Source organism: Exophiala dermatitidis, assembly GCF_000230625.1.
Source record: "Exophiala dermatitidis NIH/UT8656 unplaced genomic scaffold supercont1.2, whole genome shotgun sequence".
NCBI lineage: Eukaryota > Fungi > Ascomycota > Eurotiomycetes > Chaetothyriales > Herpotrichiellaceae > Exophiala > Exophiala dermatitidis.
This window is the reverse complement of record NW_008751647.1, coordinates 4,037,628-4,056,944: the sequence shown is the minus strand read 5'-3', so window position 1 is coordinate 4,056,944 and position 19,317 is coordinate 4,037,628. Positions and strand designations below refer to the sequence as shown.

General features: G+C 52.3%; 6 protein-coding genes across 6 annotated transcripts; 4 read left to right on the top strand and 2 right to left on the bottom strand.

Annotated features, from left to right (window-relative positions):
- Positions 1-1,063: 1,063 nt before the first annotated feature.
- Positions 1,064-1,356, bottom strand: HMPREF1120_02919 (uncharacterized protein; the record flags this gene model as incomplete). The annotated part of the gene is made up of 2 exons (XM_009156967.1): positions 1,064-1,219; positions 1,273-1,356. The coding sequence occupies 2 exons, from the start codon at positions 1,354-1,356 to the stop codon at positions 1,064-1,066; spliced, it is 240 nt and encodes a 79-aa protein (XP_009155215.1).
- A 2,906-nt stretch (positions 1,357-4,262) lies between these two features.
- HMPREF1120_02918 (uncharacterized protein) lies at positions 4,263-5,391 on the top strand. Its single transcript, XM_009156966.1, has one exon. It carries the CDS (start codon positions 4,660-4,662, stop codon positions 5,086-5,088), a length of 429 nt encoding a protein of 142 aa, XP_009155214.1. The 5' UTR covers positions 4,263-4,659; the 3' UTR covers positions 5,089-5,391.
- A 3,821-nt stretch (positions 5,392-9,212) lies between these two features.
- On the top strand, positions 9,213-11,124 carry HMPREF1120_02917 (L-fuculose-phosphate aldolase). The gene is made up of 3 exons (XM_009156965.1): positions 9,213-10,000; positions 10,132-10,356; positions 10,423-11,124. The coding sequence occupies exons 1-3, from the start codon at positions 9,694-9,696 to the stop codon at positions 10,803-10,805; spliced, it is 915 nt and encodes a 304-aa protein (XP_009155213.1). The 5' UTR covers positions 9,213-9,693; the 3' UTR covers positions 10,806-11,124.
- A 1,483-nt stretch (positions 11,125-12,607) lies between these two features.
- Positions 12,608-16,183, top strand: HMPREF1120_02915 (uncharacterized protein). Its single transcript, XM_009156963.1, has one exon. The coding sequence runs from the start codon at positions 12,789-12,791 to the stop codon at positions 13,743-13,745; it is 957 nt and encodes a 318-aa protein (XP_009155211.1). The 5' UTR covers positions 12,608-12,788; the 3' UTR covers positions 13,746-16,183.
- HMPREF1120_02916 (uncharacterized protein) lies at positions 14,142-15,912 on the bottom strand (the record flags this gene model as incomplete). The annotated part of the gene is made up of 4 exons (XM_009156964.1): positions 14,142-14,182; positions 14,235-15,711; positions 15,774-15,853; positions 15,909-15,912. 4 exons carry the CDS (start codon positions 15,910-15,912, stop codon positions 14,142-14,144), a joined length of 1,602 nt encoding a protein of 533 aa, XP_009155212.1.
- Positions 16,184-16,800: 617 nt separating the features above from the next.
- Positions 16,801-19,007, top strand: HMPREF1120_02914 (transcriptional adapter 3; the record flags this gene model as incomplete). The annotated part of the gene is made up of 3 exons (XM_009156962.1): positions 16,801-17,302; positions 17,458-17,966; positions 18,018-19,007. 3 exons carry the CDS (start codon positions 16,801-16,803, stop codon positions 19,005-19,007), a joined length of 2,001 nt encoding a protein of 666 aa, XP_009155210.1.
- Between the last annotated feature and the right edge of the window lie 310 nt (positions 19,008-19,317).

Sequence of the window (19,317 nt, the reverse complement as noted above, 5' to 3'; positions counted from 1 at the left end):
AATCGCATCAAAAAAGACATTCGAGTTTACCTATACGACTAATTAGTGACTCGTATACGATAAGTAAGAGAGAAGCCTCACTGCCGATATTTCCATATTTGTATAGAGCTGGCTAGTCCAGTTGATAAATACCTCGAGCACATTACTAGTTTAAGCAAGCTCGGTCGGGTCAGTCGGCACAGAGCCAGGATTCTCCAAAGTAGAAGGCGTGAATATAGGAGGGGCGACAGGCGTGCTTGCAGCAGGCGAGGGAGTCAACGGGCTTGCCGTAAGCGACGACGCAGACGAAGCGGCAGATATGCGTGCCGCTGGCGAAACAGCACCGAGGATCTCTTGTTATACCGGGGCGTTAGGGCGAGCGGCAAGAGGACTTGACAAGATGCTGGCGCGACCAGCCGGAGCCTCGCGTACGAAACGCCGAACTTGCCGGCTGGCAGCTAGCAAATGATGATGAAGACTTTCGACGGCCTCTGTCCACTGGCGTCCAGTGACCGAGGGGTCCCCGGCCAGCAGACGATCGTTCAGAGCCAGATGGCGAGCCCCTCCAAAAACCGTTGCCACCACAACAAGAATATTGACTCTGCTGTCGACTTTGTGTTCATGCCCTAATGTCGTTCGTATGCTCCAACCTTTGGCGTTATGTATTTTCAGACCAACATGTGTTGCAAGTTTCCGAGGGATGAATGCCAAGTCCGAGCCGCCATCGATGAATGTACTCTTCAATCTTACCTGTCATTCTGTTTGACGCCGATGATGGTGAGACGAGAGCTGTTGTCATCCAGCATACGTCGTTCGGCTTGTATTCATTCCCGACAGCAAAATCCAGTTTGCTGTCGCTTGTCCCCCACATATTTCCATTAAAGTAGCCCCATCAAGTTGTTCGGCTCCACATGTTTAAGGTGTAACCAGTAACCACTAAGCAACGAGCCTGCTTCTCTTTTAAGTAGGCTCTTCCTTCCTCCGTGGACTTCAGAGCCAAGAGACGCCGAGCCTAATGCCTAGCCCCAGTCGCTTTGCGTGCGGCCCTCTGCTTGGGTGTCTCTTTGGCAAGCATGTTTTGATATCATCTCTTGTGGTAGTTTGCATCGTAGATGTTTGTAGCCTTACCTTTGACGTTGGACCTTGTAGCATCCAGAAGTGGTGACTGAGAGCAGGTGCCTGACCATTTCGATGAGCTCTGCGTCACGTCAGGTTTGTAAGCATGAAAATATGAGGTATACTAGGGAAACGAGTCAGTATATCTGAACGGAAATAGCATAGTAGAAGACACACCATTGCTTCTCCGATGTAACCCAGGATGCGGTAGTTATGCTTCCTCGCTAGGTTCGCATCGTGAAACCACCCAGGGGTGTTCATGATGGCGAGGTACTTGATTTCAAGATTGTCCAGCCTAATTCTCTGTTGCTGAACGCTATAGTGGTAGCTCTTCACGAGCATCAGTGATAGCGGCGCGGAATTCGTGTAGCTGATCCTTCTTGAAACTAGCGCTACGCGTTCCGAATGGTTATATGTCGTGCTGTCTAGATATATGCTACCAATACGAGTATGAGTATGGGTATTATCGAAGGATAAGGCGGCCATTTTAATCGGCGCCGCCGCCGTAGTCTACCCCTAAACCGTAGGATTAGTACGACCAAAGCGGCAAACCCACACAACATAAGGGCACTCACGATCAGAGAAGAGTGTTTATCAAAGACAGTTATAACCCCCTTGAAGTTCTTCGAGCCTATAAACTTCATCACAGTACGCAGAATAATACGCCAGGGAGCGTAGGTAAACAGGTCCCGATACTCCCTACGGGTATCGGTTTTTCTGTTTATCGTACAGGCCGTCGGTAAAGGTGGAGCTTAGGATCGTATTCCGGGATAGAGTGGTAGACATCGCGCGTTGTAATTTCGACGATGTTGTTCCCAAGTAGAAGTTGATGTACCGACTCTCAGTCCGAGCGTGGTGGAGGCCGGACACAGATGATATGGAGTTTTCCGAGGCTGCTCATGCCCATCCTCATCGGGAAGCGGGAGGACTGCAAGGGACGGGGGAGTTGATTTCGGCAGTGACACGGCAGAAGCAGGAAATCGCGGAGGCCGGCTCGTCACCGCCTGGTCCACTTCGCTACGCAAGACAGACATAAACTGCCCATATGATTTGCTGGTCTTCGGTCCGGAGGGTAGTATGTCAGTTGGGGAAGTAGAATCTTGGCAGTGGTATTAGTTGCCGACGATGCCCTGGGACTCCACGTGGATTCTGCTGGCGGCACTGGCGTAGACACAATGCTGGTTGTAACAGCCTGTGGTCTTTTGGACGCATCAGGTGGAGGTAGTCGCCAAAACCAGTGCAAAGAGTTCGTCCAGTGTTGGGGGCTCTCGTCTTGAATGTCTTGAACTCCGGACGTGTAAACTCGTAGATGAGATCGAACCAATTTTGAGATAGCCCTCGATCAGAACGCGTGGAGAACAAGGAGGAAATGAACTGGTGAATAAAACATAGGAGAGATAAAATCTGGGACACGACGAGTATATATAGTACATACCGTGCAGTGGTTACCGCAGGGCATGCTTCCTGAGGGCAGCCAGGCAGACACGAAGAAGACCTCACTTGCCATTGGCAGTGGCACCATTGAAGTAGGTCGCCTTCGTCATCGTCACTGCATATTGAGGTTGTCGACGGTAGTGTTCGACATATACCTGGGTAGGTAGTAGCAGCCAGTTGCTGCAAAGAAAATGAGCGATGACAACCTTGGAAATTGGTCGAATAAGCTCGGCTCCATGTCCGGCCAACGAAATTGCACCAGGCTTGAAGCTGGAAATGGACCAACAGGCTCCTGATTTTTGGCCATATTGTCGTGATTGAGGCAACCACGGAGTAGAAGAAGACCGTTGTGAGGAGGCAGTCTCCTCCAGGTGGCCAGTTCTGGTAGAATTGTATTGTATTGATTGGAAGAGAGAGAGCGTAGAGATGACAGAACTCAGGTAAGTAATGTAGGTGTGACACGTTACAGGTGCAGGTGCGGGGCAGGTGCGCAGGAGCGCAGGAGCGCAGGCATTCCTGCTCAACACCCGCCCCCAATGACTGTGCTCAGCACCCCCCGAATGCTGTCAATGCTTGGACTTTTCCATCATACTCATATAGTATTCATGTTCCTGCTTCAATTTTTGTAAATCATGCTGCAGTATCTGGTCAAAAGAGGTCTCGCCAGAATCTTCGTGCATATGTCCGCCACATTGTCACCCGATGCGATGTGGTCGACGATGTAATCGATCCCATTCCTCTCACGCACGAAATGGAAATGGACTGCCATATGCTTCGACTTGCCTGAGAGCCTGGTGGGCACACGCCTGCATGGAAATGTAGACCGCCTGGGCCTTCGCGTAGCTGATCACGTTGTGGTGTGCTTTTAATGGCCGCTTCCTCATCCTCTTGCGAGTAACTCGCGTCAGGAGCACAGCCGTGGTTGATGTCGCCCGCCTGAATTTCCAGCGCTCTCAGGCCGTATTTGGCATACTGGCCAAGTCGGGCGAACTGCCGAGTTCGCTCACAATAACTCTAGATGGTAGTAATCATCATCCAAAAGTCGGTTGAAAAGTCCACGGAAGTCAGAGAATCGGTCAGATGCTTTGGCCTTTGAACCGGTTCCGTAGAGCATCTTGAATCCCAAGGAGTCCTTTGGTAACTTCACTCGCTTATCCGTGATCATGTCAAAATCGGATTGGGTCACCGAAGTGTAATGATTAGTGGGGACAATTGCCATTTCAAACTCCTCGAGGAGCTTCTGCGATTCCTGCGACAACTCTTGAAGGGTTGGTCAACGAGTCATCGAGAGACTTGTGACTCTTGTCCGGAATCATGTCAAATCTGGTGTGCGTGACCGAAGTGTAATGATCGACAAGAATACTGGCCATCCCGGGGATTGCAAGATATGGTCCTAAGGAGTGTCAGCGATTTTCGGCGAGGTAGGGGTGTGAAATAGACGTTGTTCTAGAAGTCGCCTGCCCCCTTCCAATTCATCCAGGAGGTGCGAACGAAGCGCCGTCGTGATAGGTGCTATCCGGCCGGGCATACCACCCGTTCGTTTAACGAAGCGGCGAGAATTATCGACGGCGAAGATACCACAGTCATATATATATATAAGTTTTGCTGAACTTGACTGGTCAAGTGGCCGCGGACAGGGCCCCCGATCATGAAACTCAGGTTGTACGAGGGCGTTTCGATTCTCCAAGAGCAGACGTGATAAGAAGTTGTATCCCGTATCCGTATTCTGTCGGCGCGTATCCTCTTGTGATAAGAGTCACAATAATGTAAATGATGGACTGCGTTAAAGCCTTTACGCGAGTACAGGTATACTCTGCTATCCGTTGATCGCCCCTGTTCAGCACGCGAGTTTGCAAATACGCCTTTAGGGGCAATGTCCCGACGTTAAAGCTGCCACCTCGCCTAGAGCGGGCACCTGGACCGACCACGAGGTGAGGCTGGGAACCTCTGTCCAACTTGTCTGTGCGAGACCCCAAAGCAGATGTCGAATACCTCTGTAAACGGGGATAAAGTCTGGAGCCGCGTGAGTACAGACATGCTTTTCCATCCGTTGACCGCGCCGCTACCATACTGTTGTGGAATGTCTGGAAATGCTAGACTTGCTTTGCGTTAGGAGCACAGCCGTGGTTGATGTCGCCTGCCGTGATTCCCAGTGCTCTCAGGCCGTGTTGGGCATACGGGCCAAGTCGGGCGAGCCGCCGAGTTCGCTCACGGTCGGCTCTTTGTGCCACCTGTAAAGGCATCAACCCTCTCCCGCGCGCCGCTCTGAGGGCGTGCAGAATTCCGGTGGAGCCGTTGGTCATGGTCAAAAAAGCGTCCAGAGATTGCTCAGTCATCTGTGGGATAAGTCGTGCGCGACCCTCGGCCTGGTGGTTACGCGCTCGTCGGGCCTCTCTGGTCATCTCACGCTGCGGGGCAAAGGTTTGGGTAAAGCTGCCAGTCTCGGCACTTCGATACTGCCGGAGTATCGAGTCATTCCTTCGACGACAGTTGCACGGACACTTTGAACGAACTCCTGGAAGTCCTCAATCAAGCGTACGCATCTATCCACGGCTTTAGAGGCAGCACGGGTGAAAGCTGGTCAGATTCGGATGAACTCTGTGATAACTTGCGGCGCTGGCCGCTTCGGTATTGTTCCGGAGGATTGTCCAGGAATTTCGCGTCTTGTATCCAGGGAACTGTCTGCTTCGGGATGCCCTGACGGAGTTGGGTTGATGACGTCCGTCGTAGGACAACCGTATAGCAATTCAGACGGTAACGTCCTGGTTGTGGCACTCACAGCGGTGTTCAGTGCATACGAAACTTCTGGCAAAAGTCCATCCCATCGCTGATTCCTTTGTCATTGGTGCGGTCAGCTATCACACGTCGGAGCGCAGTTTCCACCGTCTCGTTGGTACGCTCGCTCTGCCCGTTTATCGCTGGATGATATAGTTCCGTCATCGCCAGCTTGACGTGCGCACGTTTAAACAGCGATGTCCAGAAGTGCGAAGTGGAGTTTGGGTCCCGGTCGTGAGTGCTTGCAGGGGACCGAACTTAGAAAAGCAGTCATCATAGTAGGCAATGGGGCCATTCCACCCGCGACTCCACCCAGGCTGAGGAATCGAGCGGCAGTAAGGTGCAGGCATGTCAAGATCCCCATAATCGTCGCTTACCAGGAGAGGGATGATTCCAGCAATGTCCATCATGTCATCGTCTTCTTCATCAACTTCGAGCCTGGCGCGTGCATTTTTGTCTTGAGGCTTGACGGATGAAATTTCCTCTGCTTTGCGCTTGTTCTGCTTCTTTTTCTTGTCTCTCTTTGCTTGGACTTCAAATCACGTCGCCCGGCTTCTAGTCGGTCGTTTCCGCTGGTTCCACAGGCCCCAGCGGTCTTTCGGTGTTGCACGGCTGGCCCTCCTGGGTACCGGCTTCGTTGTCAGTGTGAGTGTATTCTTGATTATCCATGGTTAATGCTAGCTGTAGCGATTGGACATCGCCGGGGACTCAGCCAGGTCGCCCCAGCCGGTTTCTAAAATCGCCCTTGATCGTCTATTGTCCCTGAAGGACAGTGACGGCTTTCAACGGGCTAACCGGGGCACTTCCCTATTGAAACCAAAAAAACAAAATCCGGGTTTGACGCGCCAACTTGGCGTCCACTGTACGCTCCGCGGGATTTGTGCGAATAGCATTAGACAAGCAGTAGTGTAGCATCACACTCACCGGCACATGATTGCCTTGGAGCACTCGAAGGCCTTACCCGCCATGGAATCCTTTTCTGCCTGCAAGGAACGAAGACAACAGCACATGGGATCGAAGAGATTGCCTTGCGGCGCTTGCTCTTGTGGATGGTGTCATTGCTACACGCATGCGTTAGTAAAGAGCGCACCTAGCGGTATGCCACCCTCACGCAGAGCTCGCTTTGGGAGCCATAAGCACCAGGTCGGTTTCTTTCCGGCTGGAGTCGGCGTTGGAGGGCATCAAAAACCATGGGTCCGCCCAATAGACGATATGTCTTAGCACGTCACTTAAGATGGTGCCCTGTAAGTCTGCGCCAGCAACAATCTTGCGAGTTTTGGGGATCTCCACGTGGCAGGCAGCCAGCAACTGAAATAAGGCAACGTAATCATCGTTATCAAAATTTGTCGCAAACTCGGGATTTCGGAAGTCGTATGTTGTGACAGACGTCCCTTCTGCGTCAGGGACTGTAAACTACGCGTAGTACCTGCCAGCGTTAGCATATAGTCACCAGGACTGAGCGGGTGGTATACTTGTTGTAGCGGCCACGATCCAGGAACCATTCCGCCCTGGGCGAAACAATGCCTGGGATAGCGGCATGATCGGGAGCGTCGAGGATCATCTCCTCCTACACCAGAGGCATGCTCTTGTTGATAACTCCTCCTAGTAGTCAACTCTCCAAACGCAGTAGGGCAACGCGACCGAGTTCCTCCACGCGTTTGTTGCTAGGTGTCACCATCAAAATGCGAAGATTCTTCGAATGTCGAAGGAATGGTATGATCATTTGGGCCAGGAAGTGTGTTGTGCCTCTCCCTGGTGGACCATGGCACAACAGCCAACCACCAGGGGCTGTGCTGGCTAGGACCCTAATGGCCTGGAATTGCGATTCATTGAGTCTCATCAAAGTGACGTGTGCGATTTTGGGAGTGAGTGTTGAAACCGATGGTCCGGTGCTCCAAGACGATGGATCTGAATTTCCACAGTACGGGACCTCTGTGATCGATATTGCAAGGTATAGGAGATGCATTCCCATGCTTTCGCCAGTGATTGGGCCACCTTGGTCTTAGGGGATGGAGCCGTTCTTCCGAGATACAGACGTTGCAACGGGCATGGGACCTTGGCCAATCTGCCGAGCTCCGATTGGAGGTAGAGGGGGAGACCAGCCAAGCTGATGGCCATCCATGCCTTGAAGTGTCTCTGACAGGGGGCAGATGCCGATATGTTTGGCTACATCGATTCTGTTGCAAGAAGTAACTTGAGCAGTGCCTGGTCTGGCACAGAGATGTGCTGCTCGCTGGCTCTTAATCGGTTATGCAGCACACGCATGGCGTTGATTACGCGAGCATATGGCTTGTCGGGGAGAACAAAGTCGAAGGGGACTCTGCTGAATGCAATTGTGGGGGTTCAGGGTGTCAAAACCGAGGTTGAGCTTCTTGTATGGACCTCTGGTCAGGGCACGTACACACCAGGATGACACCTCAGATGGTCCGGGTATATGGTTGCTGGTATCATTGATGCAGTGAGCCCTGAACGACATCCTGGAGCAACGACTGCTGCTGAGCGCGTTTGATGTTGTTTGAAACATGATCGTGAGACAGCTGACAGTGGACAAACAGGTTTCTGAGGGGATGCACTTGTGGACATTTATATATATTGGTTGCTGTGTGGTGGCAGCAGACGGAGATGTTGCAAGATAGAAAAGGAAGAGGAGGGCTGGGGGATTGGCCCCTATTTATAGGCGAAGGGACAAGCAGCAGACAGTTTGGTATTCACACCATGGCTCAGCTCTGAGTTATTGAGACCAGCCGTGACTTACATGAAGCAGCAGTTGAAGATCAAGAATTACCACCGGATAGATGATTGAGGCAAGCGTTACAGGCCTCCATGAAGAGCCGCTGGAGCCGGTGATGATCCAGCAGCAAAACTTACCTTGAAGGTGGGGACTGATGGGGGAGACTGAGACTTGCCACAGAATGATGGGAAGTGCATACGCCATATTCGGGAGGAGCAGAGATGGGATTGACAGTCCATCTGTGAAGTTGTCCATAGGCTGACACTGCTTCGTAGTGTCTCAGGGCATCTGGAGGAATGTGACAAGAACATGTCTGAAATGGGGGAGTCATGCCGGAACATGAAACATCCATCTACTCACATCGGCTCAGTGACTGTGCCAGTGACCAGACAGACTGGCCACACAAATGTCTCACACATTGAAGCAGGTATCGGATCATCTTGGCTGGAAATGAAGTGTGTGTATGACAATGAGACCTCACGCATCCTGAGCCGGAAATGGTCCCTCGAAGTGAAAAATAGATGTTTTCAGCCCGGTGAGTGAGAATGGAAATATGTTTCGTCTAATTGGACATTTCACTCTCGCCGATCTGCGATGGTGGCAGTGAGAAAGCACGCATTGATACAGTCATTGATCACACAACGATGCCGCATGCGTGCGTGCGACGCAACCATCCTTCCCGAGAGCGACAAGTCGGGATGTACCTGGTAATTTGCCACTGCAAGGATTTCAGTGTACGGTAGGTATTGATAGAATGACCCTGAAGCTGCAGTCGCGGCGAAGGTAGAAGAGACAGAGGGTTTGCGGCCTCCATACTGCTGGGAAACTTGGATGGTTCGATTATTGTTTTTTCCCTTCTGCTTCTTACCCAGTGCGGCTCGGCGTCATCACAATCCACCGCAGTGGCAGCGTTGGCAACGGTTTGCGGTGTGAGTGCACATCAACTCGTGCTCAGTTGTAAGTAGTTTTGGATAGCTCTTCAGATCAAGAAATATAGATACTGTACGTACTCAGGAGCAACCTCGCCGTCATTGCGCTGGCTGAATCTTCAAACATGGAGGGGACATGTCTGTAAACGTACCAAGACTGCTGACAGTGCTTCAGTAGTGTGCGCCCTTTGGCTCGTACTAGTAAGCAATGGCCCAAGCCTCCCTTGGTAAAGCCACTTTTTGATCGCGCCGAACTCGCCAAACCCGGCCGCGAGGGTTGCTCTCGAGATACGATCAACTACCTGTAGTTGTACTAGCGACGCCACCAGGAAATGGATCGAGTCCCGGACCAAGATGCCTCTCCGCGGTCAGGCCGGGGGCGGACTTCTCCATGACAACCGCACGGCGACCCAATCAGTTATCTACCATATCAGAGGCCTAGAGTAGAGTACAAGAGTACCAGTGGGTACGTATCCCGAGACCCCTGCTGTGGAGAGACCTTCCTATCTTGTCTCCTTCTACATATACCTATCCTCCCAGCCAGAGCAACCTCACCTCCTTTCGCTGCCCCAGCAAGGAGGATATCCTTGAACAGCACCACAGTCACACTTGAGCAAAGGGCGATATAACCATATCATAAACCAACACCGACGGCAGAGCATACACGCCTGTCGCAGTCCGCGTTCTGTTCTACTATCATCAACAACGCGAAAACCTCTGTTCAACATCATGGCACCCACAGCCATCAGCGATCTCCTGCCCTCGGGCCCACTGACCTCCAAGTCCGTCACCCCCGCAAAGGAAGAGCACCATGTTCACGGCATGCTGGACAAGAACCCTCTGGCGGCCATTTCGCACGGCGACGTGATGCTGGCCGGTGTGCCGACCTTTGACGACCCTGCTGCAAAGCGACAATGGCAGCTCGAGCACATGGCCGCCGCGTTCCGGCACTGGGCGCGAGAGGGTTACGTCGAGGGCATCTCGGGACACATCAGTGTCAGAGACCCGGAGCACCATGACATTTTCTGGACCAACCGTACGAAAAACCCCCTCCTTTGCCCATTTCATCTATAAGTCTCTCGATTTTGTTTCTCCGTTGTTCATTTCCTCCGAAACAAATGTCTCGCTCCTAAGATGGCGGTCTGAAACTAACATTCTGACTTCCAGCTCTCGGCGTCCACTTCGGCCTTCTCAAAGCAAGCGACATGATCGCCGTCAACCTCGACGGCAAAGTCGTCGGAGGCAACCGCACCTGCCCGCCCAATGCCGCCGGGTTCCTAATCCACAGCGAATGCCACAAAGCTAGACCGGACGTCGTCGCCATCTGCCACGCCCACACCATGTATGGCAAGACATGGAGTGCCTTTGGAAGACCAGTTGAAATGTTGACCCGTAAGACCAGCACTCTTCCTACTGCTTTCCTGTCCTCGATATCATGATCTGACCATTGTCTTCCAGAGGACTCGTGCAAATTCTACAAAGCACATTCAGTCTACAACTCTTTCGGCGGCACCGTCTTCTCCAGGGAAGAAGGACAGCAGATCGCAAAGGCATTGGGCCCCACCAACAAGGCCTGCATTTTGCAAAACCACGGTCTCTTGACTGTTGGCAAGACGGTCGACGAAGCTGCCTTCCTGTTCCTGTCGCTCGAACATGCCTGTCACAGCCAGTTGCTTGCCGAGGCCGCTTCCCAAGGTGGCAATATCCCCAAAGTTCTCATCTCGGACGAAGAGGCCGAATACACCCATCGCATGGAGTGTGACCCGGACACCTGCTACGCTGAGTTCCAGGCCTATTATGACTGGGAGGATCACCTGTGCAAGGGAGAATTCAAGAACTGAGAAATTATAAACATCTGGGACGGAAACACACCACAACGGCATGTTGCAGGTTATCAGATAACATTGATGTGATGAGATACGAGGTGTGACGCTCGCTCCGTGAGGTGGTTGACACAGTGCAGAGACGGTGCTATTATATTATACGACACCACTTGTCAAGTGGAACAGTATTGTACATATTCATTCATTCATTCATGCTTCTCAATGCCAGACTCCAGTCGCAAGAAACGAAAAATGTGCAAGCTCATCCTCTCTATCCCTCGGTAGCAGGATACTCCTGGACGAGTCCAATGAAAGCTAACTTCGTGGAGTCACCGCACTTTAGACCGGATCACTGGCCTTCCATTCATCGTCCGTGGCCCGGAGGAAGAGTAGGTCGACCTAACAATAACATGCTGCCAGCATGAACCCGGGATTTATACCGCACTGTACCTCGGTTGGCCGAAGTCAAGACTTCCCAATAAGATACGTTCATCGAAGGGTACTGCAGATAGCAGCTGGCCAGGGTTGGCGCGAGTGGTCGCCACGCGAGTATGCTCTCCCGGCTGGTCATCGCGTGGTCTTGAACTGAGTTGTCGAATATAAGCTAATTATGCTTGACACCCTAAGTCCCCAGCAGCCGGCGGCTTGGGGGACAAACATCCCTGTCGAAATCGAACAGTCAAAGGCAGTGTGACGCGGTGCTTCGGGCGCAAGGTCATTATTCCTCCTCACCCCACCCATTCAAAGTCCAAGTAATAGCGCAAGAGACCAAAACCCATCTTGAGAGGAAACCGAATAAGGCAGCTCTCCAGAGCAAAATCCGCTCCCACTTGGGTCTTTTCAGAAATCCAGCGGTCCACAGTATGGTGGCAATAAGCAATGGTGAGGAAAGTTGACAGGCCGTAATCAATGACTTTTGCAGTTCGGGGTGTGCTCGGCCAAATGCGGTATCGTTGTCATCATCATCGCCGTGGACGTGGCTAGCGCTGGTACGTTGTTGCGGAGGCATGCTATCTCATTTCCAAGCGGGAAGGATGTGGTGGAGATGGAATAGTACTGAATCCGTTCGCAGCACTGTGGCAGTGCCTTATCAAAGGGGTGCTGCCCACGCCTCAACTAAGGCCGGATGGCTTAGAGCGAGATCACCCAGAACGGCAGGAGGTGGATGGATTCGTGCGCTGTGCGTTTGATGGTTGCACTTGCGTCCAATTGTAGCATTTCAATGCGGGAGCAAAGTTGAGGCAACAGCACCAAAGCAGCACCGCACACAGGCAGCCTGTTGTAAGTGGCCTGTTATAGCGGTGAGAATAGGCTGCAAATATAGGTATGTTCTCTGCTGCCTCGTAAGAATCAGGTGGGTGATATCGACGCCAACGTGCGAGAACCCTAGGATGACGTGAAATCCTCAGGGCTCGATGGTTTGTGTATCGAGAAAGGAACCCGGTACCCCTTCCTTGACTCGACGGAGGTGATCAAGCAATGAGGGGCACTGCTGACCATATATGCTGAATTTACAAGCTCAATGAACAAATCAATGTTCAATTGGAATGCTCGCACGATGATTACAGCATGGTGTGATTGTTGAACATCGAGGCAAAGTTCATCATGATGTTGTTTGCAGTTCAAGTTGGCAGGAAGCGCTTATGTCAGCGGCCTGCAGGACGTCACCTCCGACACTGCAAGCGGGTGGGTAGAAGTAATAGGGCAATTTGACAAGGCTACGCTAATCCCAGTGCAGTAGTAACCCCATCCCGTACCTAGGCCCTAAGTAGGATAATAACTACAATTGATCCGCAGGCTCGTTCGTCATTGCATACATGCGCCAAAAGGTACAATTTAATCTCTGCAACACTACAAAAGGACGGGACATAAACCCAGTCTATCACTGTCTCGACCTCTGAGATTCCCAATTCCCCCACAAATCGAACTACACGAGAAACGAAAAGTGTAGCGAATAAACCAAGCCCGACCCAACCCACCCCATCTAGACGAGACCCGATCATGCCCATCAAACCACTCACATTCAAAGGCGACAAGAAACCCAAGAAGCGGAAACACCGCGAGGACGACAACGACAACGAGCGAAGCGTGTCACGACCCCATCCGCAAACATCGTCCGAAATCACTAGTACCGCCGTCGACCCCTCCGAAGACGATTCATGGACCACACCCGACGCGGCATCCGACATCCACGGGCCGACATTGATCGTATTGCCCACTCACCCACCGACATGTCTGGCCTCAGACGCCCACGGCAACGTATTTGCGTCGCCTCTGGAAAACATCGTGGACGATGTTCTCGAAACTGCTGAGCCTCACGACGTGCGTCAGGTATGGGTTGCCAGTACGGTCGCGGGCACAGGAGGACAGATAAACCTAAAAGCAAGCCATGGCGGGTATTTGTCATGCGATAGTATCGGTGTGTTGGGGGCGAGGAGGGAAGCGAGAGGTCTAGAAGAGGGGTTTATGGTTGAACAAATCGAAGTCGACGACGGCGATGGCGAGGCCGGAACCGAAACCTTCGGTACAAGTGGTAGCAAAAAAGTTCGATGGAGGATCCAGACGAAAGCTTCAAAAGGCTCCGAAGAGGGCGAAAAGGGGAAGAGATATTTGTGTGCCATTCAAGAAAACAAGCAGAATGCGGAACGTGAAGGCGATACCGCCGGGGAAAGCAAGAAACGTAATGTTGCAATCTCCCTCCGTGGAGATGGAGAGGCCGGTTCGCCGTCCACGCATCTCGTACTCAAGATGCAGAACCGCTTCAAACCCCGCGTGCAGCAGAATAAAGAGACAAAAGCAAACCAAAAAATCAGTCGGCGCGAGCTGGAACAAGCTGTCGGGAGAAAATTGGATGACGACGAGGTGAAGAGGTTGAAGAGGGCCAGAAAAGAAGGTACTTTTTATGAGGAAGTGCTTGATGTTAGAGTTAAGGGGAAACATGACAAGTTTGCCAGTTGAGCGGGGCAGATTCTGAAATCGCGATCAGAACTCGAACTGAAATGAGTTGAGCTACCAGTTTCTTTGCCTTACGCATAGACCGGCTTGGTCAATGAGAACGATTGGTTCTTTGGTATCCCGAGAATTGATCAAATTGTTCGTGAGGGAGATGTTGATCCCGCGTCTAATGAGGCGAACAACATTCGAACAGTCAATGCACTGTGAGCTGGAAAATCCAACGTGGTTCGATTCCACAGCAGCAGTGGCGCAAATCCAATGGCAGCCTGCAACGCTACTCGCATCCATGCCCTCTCATACGGTTACGCTGCGTCCGAAGAACATGCTTTTTAATCCACCAAACCAACGCCAACGCTGTGCGAGCCTAGATCCAAACAATATCCGCATACATATCATACTTCATTCAAGAGTGGGGATCACTCGGCCGAGGACTCGGCGCCCTGGAGAAAAGGTTAGTACAGGACATCTCACTTCCACCATGGGGCAACGTACATAACGGCCTCGAAACATCCAATGTCCGGGCCTCGTTTGCCTGTTCATTATAATTGTGAGTTTGTTGTCGCGCAAGGCGTTCCCGCCGCCATGCGCGCCGGGCAGCGACGCCCTGCGTTCGGACTTCATGAGGCATCTCATCATCGTGCTGCGCGGGTGTTTCCCCATTGTCTTGCATTGGGTGCATCTCCGAGCCTGCTATATGACCGCCTCCGGCACTTCCGTAAGGATCTGTCCTGTGTCTCGATGCCAAGGGCATGGAAAGCCTTCGGATCCTCTGATTCAATGCTGCAAGGGGGGCAGACACACTACCGCCGGAGGAGGTTGTGGACGGCTGCTGCTCAGGTGCGCGGCGCATTCTTGTCCTCCGGATCAATCTTTCTCTTCGGACCATGAGATTGGTCACCTGCACTGGACAATAGCCGGCTGGCAGAGCAGACTTCTTGCACATGGGACATAACGAACTGTTGTCCCTCAGGAAAGGGTCAATACACTCCGGATGAAAGATGTGGTTGCACGGAAGTTCCCGAACGGTGGTTTCTCCGTGCACAAAGTCGTCGAGACAGATCGGACAGGTCGGTTGGCTGAAATGCACTTCTCGAACTCCCGGTCTAGGCGTGGCACCTGAAGCGCTCGTCGTGTTGTCTCCTTGGTCGACGGATGTCTCTCCTTGACTTTGATTGACCTGGGCTGCTGGTTCCGTCTTAGACGTGTAGATATACTGAGGCATCTTGTCCAACACGTCCTGAGGTACGTTGAGCCTCTTGATTCCCAATGCTTCAAGGTCGACCTCCCCATTCGCTACCCTGCGCTGAAGACGACTGCGCTGTTTCCGTTGGATGACGTGCATAATTATGGACGTGACCAAGACCACGGTGAGCAGAATCGCCAAAACAATGATCAAGAAAACCCACAACGAAGGTATGCCGCTGGAGGAGCCTATATCCACTCTTGTCCATAGCCTGATGGTGTCGTGGGGGTCGTACATCTGGACGAGCTCTTCGCCATGAGGCAATTCGGACATATTCCCAGAGTATTTCGCAAGTTCATCGAGCAAGAGGTCACCCAGCATTCCCGGAACCGCATAAACCGGAAAGGGGTTGGCCGTCTTCCACTGACCGCCATCTTGTAGACTCCACCTGGGGTCGCTTACGGGAGGAGGCCGCGAGCTGTCGTGAATGTCGTCCGGACGATAAAACATGGCTCCATGGACTCCGTCATCTCGCATCACCGAGAGGTACGAGAGGACACACTCTCGCCCTGTCCATGGCGCAAAACCAATCAAGTGTGATTTCCCTTCAGGAACATCGGCGCGAGTCGTCACGTTGGAAGGTATCAGAGCTCTGGTCGCATTGTCGCATGGGCTGGAGGCCGGGAGTTCGGGGACGTAGAGCACACCATCGATGGGGTCGTAGTTTTCGGGATTGTTTGGGGAGAGCGTCCGGATCGATCCCTGGAGTCTAAAGCCAACGGTTCCCTTTCCATCAGTCAGCCATGTCACTCATGAGGCGGACTTGTCCCTCTGTCTCTTCTTCATACATTAACAATATATGGGCTGCGGGCAGAGTCGTATTGAGGGTTTGGCAGGACTATCGCAAGGACACCAAAATCATCTGCGGCTGCAACTGGTTAGTACGTAGGTGGAAAGGACCAAGCAGCACGATGCGAACTCACACATTGCTCCAAGGCCCTGTGGTCGCGAGCAGTATTTGCATACAATGTTCAGCCGATCAGAATCGTGCTACACATGACATGCAGTTGAGCGCCGGCAACACCGGATATGTCATGGATTCTGCAGGTAGCCAAAGCGCAGAACGAGACTTGGGCCTAGAATTCAGCTAGCTAGCGTCGCACGAGGTGTTTTGTCGGCTTGTGCGATAGAGGTTAAGGAGGATACCTTATTTTCAATATATACTTAGAACGACAGTGACGAACTTGGATTGGAAGCCTACGACAAGCCTCGTCGTCGGTCAAAAGTTCGGGCTGAGACAGTTGGCGTGCCGCCACTGTAGCGAGTGGAGGGGCCCATGATGCAGTGGTGTCTGTACTCCAGCCCCAGCCAGAGTCGCGGATGCACCACTACATTGGCTATTGGAATTACATACTAGTAGTAGGCTAACTCCAAATGTGCATTCGCCCATGGACGCTATGCTGTTTGCAGTGTAGCGAAAGTGATAGTTTGAGATAGTAGTATTGCTGGATCACAAAGGGCATGTTAGCCGAAGACCCGCTGGGCGCAATGTAAGTTGTGCTAATTCCATCTCGTCGTATGACTCAAATGCGCTCAACCTCGGTCGCGACAACGTGGATACAATAGCCTTGTCAGTGTTGACAACTATCTTAATGGTCACTAAGGTATGATATTGTGATTGACGATACCGTGCTTGACGACACTGTGATTCACAACACTGTGACAATACTGGTACATACCAATAGCCGAGCATCAGTGTATTGTGTTGAGGGGCCTTCCAGGAACATACAATGAGCCTCACCGCGACGCGCTGAACATCGCCTCCTGTCCCGACCCAGTGGGCGACCCCCTTTTATACCGAATATATACAGAAATATGCCACCTCTCGGTAGTGGCGGCAAAGGCAAAGGCAAGCATCAGCAACGAGATGCGCGCCGGTCAAGAAGTCGCAATACTACACCCAGTTCCGTCCTCAGCACGGGTACAACGGTCGCTGGGCCCACGACAACACCTCTCCTGGAATTGGAAACGAGCAGACTTCTTGTCTCTCCGAAGCCGAATTATTCGGAAATAATTGACTATCTTGAGACACATGGCACGAGGCTGGAGCCCAAGTCCTTGCATGACATTATCGACCAGTTGAAGCATCTGAGCGAGTCGGCGGAGAAACGCGCCGAGTCCTGCGAGAAAGCGATCCGGTTAATCCATGAACAGAAGAAGGAGTTGGAGTCGGACCAGCAACATCGCGAACGAGAGGCTGAACAGGCTCGTCGGGTCAAGGCCCGAAAGGAAGAGGCACATTCTCAAAAGAACCCCAAGGCGAAGAAGCGTAAAGACAGGCCTGAAACGGTCGACAACGTGGAAATCAAACGAGAAGGTATGCCATTCTACTCTGGAGGACCCAATATTCTCATATGCATCATGTTCGACTTGTTTTGGAAACGGCGCCCGCCGTGATCAGCTCGAACACCTGCGCTTAAACTTCACATGACTTTAGTTTCTGTCGTGGTAACTGACCCGCATGCGGTGCAGATGAACCTTCCAAGATCAAGATCGGCCGCGCCATCGGCACTCCAGGACCAGTCGACAGCCCTTCACCGTCCAAGAAGACCAAGCTGAGCCCTGGCACGTCGTCCTTATCAGAAGTCGCAGATTCTCCCGAGGCCGCGGCTGCAAGCGCCCACGCTTCACCCACCAAGTCGGACGTTTCTATGTCTGACGCAGAAGATAATCGCATCATCCACGGACCGCCGCCAGTGCCCCATCAAGGCTTCTTTCCCGATCCGATGGCGCCCGATCCGGCCATCTATCACATTCGGGAGGTAACTCCAGGCATGACTGACGAGGAGAAGAAGGAGATCTACGGCGTTACAGCATTCCCGACCAAGGATCTCAGCGATGAAATCGCAGGAACGCCGCCTGATAAGGACTTCAGCAATGCCAAACCGACCAACCAAGTAGCTGCTTCCACTTTCCTTACCTACGTCGAGCCTTATGTGCGACCACTTACAGAAGAGGATGTGGCATGGCTGAGAGAAAGAGTAAGCGCAATTGACAACACTATTAGCGATATACAGCTAACCCGCAAGCAGGGCGACCGAGTCACCCCCTTTCTAGCTGTCCCACGTGGTAAAAAGTCGTATCAGGAGATTTGGGCTGAAGAGGATGGTCTGATGCATGTCGACAACAACAATGAGAAGAAACTGTCGCCAAACGAACCTCGAGGCAGCATCGAAGCGATCAACGATGACAATCTCGCAACCGACCAAGTTTCGACCGGACCATTGGCAGCTCGCCTCTTGTCCTTGCTCAAGTTTGAGCACCGATCACCCGCGAATGAGAATGCCAACGGAACCAATGATCTGAATACGTTCATGGCAACGGACGGAAATGACACCATGGATCTTGATGGACTTACCAATGGCCAGGACAACGCCGACAAGCCCCTTGCGCCTGCTGCCGCAATTGCAGAGCAGGCCGGTGGCAAACAAGCCAGTTCACAGCGTCTTGACTACGTCCAGAGCGAGGAGCGCATTAAAGGCGAGCTCCGCCATCTCGGCTTGCTAGGACAGGATGAGGAGCCCGACTATGATGCCCACCACGATGATGATATCAGTGAGAGACTGCGCCTGTTGCAAGCCGAGCTGCGTCGCGTGCTTATCGTCAATGGTGCCCGAAAGGCTCGACTACTGGACCTGGCGAAGGAGCGTTTGGCGTACCAGGAATATAGTACCATTCATGAAGATCTCGACAGTCAAGTTCAACAAGCTTACCTCAAGCGCACAAGAACTCTGGGCAAGACCAAGAAGGGTGGACCTGGAGCCAACAAGCCTCGACCTGGCAGTCACGGAGCTGGTGGCCCTGGCACGGCAGTCAGCGTCAATAGGGCGAGAGACATTGGAGATAATGCCCGGATGTTGATGGACCGCAGAAAGCGTTGGGAGAATTGCATTGGACCTGTGTTCAAAGACATGAAACATGGAATTCCCGACAAGAACACGACCATCTGGGATCCGAAGATCATGGAGGCCTACGAGAAGGCGGAACTGGAGGCACTCGAGGAAGAAGCTGCTGTCGAGTAAAGACTCCAGCACGAATGTTGGACTAGGACAGGTCAATCCGTCCCATCAATATTGGATGTATTAATAGCCTGGAATGAGAGTTATTCAACTTCAGAGGCCGGCCAACGGCGGTGGGGCCAGGACGAAATGTATGACTGACACCCATAGTGTTTACTGTTGCAGAAGGCTTCATTTGGCGCGGCGAATGGTCTACTCCGGAGACACACTCTGGTTTCTATCAATACGAAGAACACAAGCGACTTGTCGTCAACTGCACTTTTCGTTGACATGCCGGACAGTCTATTCTCTTGCCTACTACCAGGTAGGCATG